At 48.6% G+C, this 4,527-nt stretch overlaps 1 protein-coding gene across 1 annotated transcript; it reads left to right on the top strand.

Annotated features, from left to right (window-relative positions):
* The first annotated feature begins 2,370 nt into the window (after positions 1 to 2,370).
* On the top strand, positions 2,371 to 4,255 carry LOC128692167 (transcription factor Sox-14-like). The gene has a single exon (XM_053781246.2). The coding sequence runs from the start codon at positions 2,433 to 2,435 to the stop codon at positions 3,219 to 3,221; it is 789 nt and encodes a 262-aa protein (XP_053637221.1). The 5' UTR covers positions 2,371 to 2,432; the 3' UTR covers positions 3,222 to 4,255.
* Positions 4,256 to 4,527: the final 272 nt, after the last annotated feature.

Raw genomic sequence — 4,527 nt, 5'->3', positions numbered from 1 at the left:
CTGGGTATCTTTATTGCGAAGACATTTATCAGTCTTTATCATTACAGAGGTTAACAGAACGAGTTAAAACTGTCGACAGCTGAAGAAGAGGAATTCAGTCCCTTAGCCTAGTATGAGCCAGTAGGCCTGCTTCAGTGCTCCTTCTGTCTTATGTTCTGTCTGGCCTAACTCTTGGGCCTGACCTACTCCTACCTGCTACATCTCACCTGACTCCTTTATAAGCGACCATCTTCCTACCTATGCTTGATTTCTCAAGTCTACAGTGATGATCATCCGTCACTGAGGCTGAAGGACTCATTACTTCGTCTTTTTTCTCTACACAGGTCAATTTTAGTCTAAGAGCTGTTATCCAACCTCAGCTTTCAAAGTCCAGCTTTATCTGAGGTATACTACCACCCCCAGGATGCCACCCACACCAGTCGTCCACCACCCAGGTATCTATTTACTGCTAGGTGAACAGGAGCAGCTGGAGTAAGGAAACACGCCCAACGTCTCCACTTGGCCGGGAATCGAACCACGGATACTCGGTATGTAAGCCGAGAGCGCTACCAATCAAGTCACGGGAAACATACTGTCTCCAGTTTCAATACTAAACTGATGAAGCCACTGGTTAGCGAAACACTTTCATAATAAACATAGGTGTTGTACATGTGTCTCTTTCATCAACTTGTCTGTATTATGTATCATCACAGTTATCACTTACATCCCTATGGCTCATCTGTGTCTTCAGCTTCCGCCTATGTCCTGTTGAGCCTGGTCCTTTTAATTCATCCTATCAGTTACTCTTACATTTTGTACCTAGTAATCATGTCCTCACCTGTTCTTCTCTACTCTACGATCGTTGGGCTTATTTCCTTCAACCTTCCCTCACAGTTCATTCCTCCCAGTTCTAGTACTGGCCTGGTTGCAAACCTTTAGACTTTTCCAGTTTCTTCATGTTCTTGACCAGATATGAGTTCCGTGCTGGGGCCGCATATTATGTGTGTGTGTGTGTGTGTGTGTTTGTGTGTGTGTGTGTGTGTGTGTGTGTGTGTGTGTGTGTGTGTGTGTGTGTGTGTGTGTGTGTGTGTGTGTGTGTGTGTGTGTGTGTGTGTGTGTGTGTGTCTGTATTCTCGTAACGACAAATAGCTACAATAGTAACTGTCCTCAGTCACGCACACAGCACCCTCTCCACCATCACCCCGTCACTGCCAGACAGATAATCCCTTAAAACACACTCAGTGAGAGCTGCAAAGAACAGATTATCAGTTATTAATAATCTGCAAGATGCATATATATTTTTTTTGTACAGGAATATCGCAGGACGGCTCCACTGAGACTGTAACCACTGTAACCTGATGAAAGCCGAGGCGCCTCAGCCTTTCCCCCAATACCCCAGCGACTCACCTCAGCCAGAGTCACCATTAATGAGGCAGAGGGTTCAAAAAAGGCGCTAATACCAGTTCTAATCACCCAAATTTGTTGCAGACTATGATCTTATGATCTCTTAACCCCCTGTGGATATCGCCAGCTCAACATTAATATGGTAAAAGCTACCATTGGCACCACTTCCATTAACGATGACAAAGTGCCTCGATGCCACCCGGGCCAGCAGCCTTCTGGCACTCTCTAAACGCTTTTTTTTTGACACTTCTCTCCCTTTAGTTGTATTTTACATTGAAGAGGTGTGAAGTAAAAGGGGGGGAAGGGGTGGTAAGGGATGGGGGATTTTTTGCGTTGTCTGGTTCACGCCCCTGAAGTCCCCTGGTGAGTGGGGGACAAAGGGGGACTCTTGGGATGCTTAAGTCAAAACAAATAATTCAACTGGTGACAAAGCTTGCCGGGTGTGAGGTTGGGTTCTATATATATTAACTTTACATACACACATATCGTTGCCACTTAGCTCCAGGCACTATAAAGTGACTGTACTTGTATCAGGCAAACGAGGGCCTTGATCACTTCCCTTCGCCACGGTAAAAGGGATTTAATCCCGTCTCGTAACTTGCTCTAAAGAGGAGGCGTAATTAAAAGTCAGAGAAAAAAGGGCAATGAAAATGGAAAAGCCTCATAGATACTGTCGCTTACACACTCGTGTTGTTTCGCGCCATCAGCGGCCCGCGTTCAGACCTCGTGTTATATTTTCTTCGCGACCTCTACATGTGGCTGCGTCTTGGACCAATCACGGAGACGGAGCAACTCGCATATTTGTAACGGACGATTTCATTGGATAAGAAAATATGTTGGGCTCCGCCCGACTTACTCAGGAATGATTTACTGGCGTTGTGATTGGCTGGGAGGGTGGTGGGCGTGGCGTCGCGATGGCTCAGGGGCGCACACTCGCCGCGCCACCTCTGTGGTGTAATATTACACTTGCTGCCTCACCGTCCATCATTCTTTTTGCGGTGGGCTCACAGCTCGCGACTCTGACTGTAGCGCGCGAGACAGTGGCAGCCATGAACCAGGTTCCCTCACCTACCAGTGCCTCGCCAACGGGAAGCTCCAGCAAGAAGGAAGACCACATTAAACGCCCCATGAACGCCTTCATGGTGTGGTCGCGCATGCAGCGGCGCAAGATCGCCCAGGAGAACCCCAAGATGCACAACTCGGAGATCTCCAAGCGACTGGGCTCCGAGTGGAAGCTGCTGACGGAGGCGGAGAAGCGTCCCTTCATCGATGAGGCGAAACGTCTCCGGGCGCAGCACATGAAGGAGCACCCTGACTACAAGTACCGCCCTCGCAGGAAGCCTAAGACGCTGCAGAAGAATGGCTACAGCTTCCCGCTTCCCTACCTGGCCACTTCGGCGCTGGACCCGCTGGGCCCGCTTCACCAGACCTACTACTCGACACCTGCGGTGCCGTCACCGCTAGATGTAGCCGGGGACAAGACCCGGCTCTTCCCAGGTGCTGCTGGCCTCCCCCACCACTTCTACCCCGGGTTCGACCCCCAGCACTTCACCAAGTTCGCTCAGGAGCACTATAAACCCATGACCTCACTGGCTTGCAACGACTCTGCCGCTGCCGCCGCCGCCGCCGCCGCCAGCGTCTCCGCCGCCTCTATGGGCGGCATGTCAACGGTGTCGGCCCTGTACTCGTCGTTGTACTCCAAATCGGCGTCGTCGCTGCTGTCAGGGATGTCTGCGGGTCTGAGCGGCGGGCAGCAGGGCGCGCCGCAACCGCAGCTTTACCCTGGATACCCGCCCACCGTCGACCAGCTGCGGCGACCCGTCTCTGTGATCTTCTGAACTGACCACCACCCACCGCCCCCGCTCCCACCGCCGCCGCGGACCACTACACCCTGATGTACACAGGGTGTTCTAAGTGTACATAGTGTACAGTAGTGAGGAGTGAGACACAGTGTGTGGAGAGACATCACATAGTGTGGAGGAGAGACACAGTGTGGAGACATCGCATAGTGTGACGTCCTGGCCAATGATTAGTTGGTAGATGAAGTCGTCCCGTTCTTTGTGTAGGACCACTGAAGGTGTGATGTTGGACCACTGTAGGTGTGACACTGGACCACTAAAAGTGTTGATGCTGGACCCCTGTAGGTGTCATGCTGCACCACTCCAGGTGTGATGTTGGACCACTGCAGGAGTGGCACCGGACCACTCCAGGTGATATGGACCATTAAAAAAAAACAAGGTGAAACACACAATAGCAGAGATGAGGTGTGGGAAGCACTCCAAGTGTGGTGTAGAAGACTACCTGTTGACTACCTACCTGTAGACTAATCCCTGAGGGGGAAAGAGGAGGAGGAGAAGGGGGGAATCATCACCCCCGCGGCCTGGTCTCAGACCAAATCCCGGTCTGGGGGGAGGGGGCTTGTCATAGCGAGTCACTGCGTCCTTGCCTACCTGGTGAGGGACGTCGAGTGTACAGTGTGCCATTAGATGGTGCATTGGGGCCCTATCTTGAGGCACTGTAAGTACTTACAAAGTATTTCTGTTTCGCTGAGTCCCTCTAAAGTGAAAGTGTGTACACTCAAGTGTGGCTTACATTGCTCCCGGGACCAGATTTTCAACTTTAACCAGTGTACAAGTGTACAAGTATACAAGTGTACAAGTGTACAAGTGCATCTAGACTAGTCCTTTCAAGCTCATCTATGAATTATATCAAGATTTGTGCTGTTTTAATGTTAAATTATATATATACATATATATGTATGTATGTGTGAGTGTGTGTGTACATGTGTGTATGTCAACTTTTGTACTGTGTACATAGCTAATCGCTGATGTTAATAATTATAATAATAATATTAATATTAATGATAATAATAATAATCCGTACAAGAATTATCTTATCTTTTATTGGTCATCCCCTACATATATTATCCCTATTATAATTGCTTAAATCACTATTTTATAATGAATTGCATAATCGTAGAGAATTATAAATGGATATCATTAATTTAGCCCACATAGAAGGGGTATACATAAGAGGGATGATAATCTGTAACATGATAATAATCTCTCCAGAGATTGTGAAATGTGATAATCTCTCTCTCTCTCACTGATTATTCAACAATCTTTGACAGCTGTTAATAATCTC

This window comes from Cherax quadricarinatus, chromosome 15, assembly GCF_038502225.1.
Source record: "Cherax quadricarinatus isolate ZL_2023a chromosome 15, ASM3850222v1, whole genome shotgun sequence".
NCBI lineage: Eukaryota > Metazoa > Arthropoda > Malacostraca > Decapoda > Parastacidae > Cherax > Cherax quadricarinatus.
The sequence above is the reverse complement of the archived record's forward strand: the minus strand, read 5'-3'. Positions and strand labels throughout refer to the sequence as shown.

What these genes read in the sequence shown, in the direction of transcription:
- LOC128692167 (XM_053781246.2), top strand. Translation starts at nt 2,433, where the DNA reads ATGAACCAGGTTCCCTCACCTACCAGTGCCTCGCCAACGGGAAGCTCC.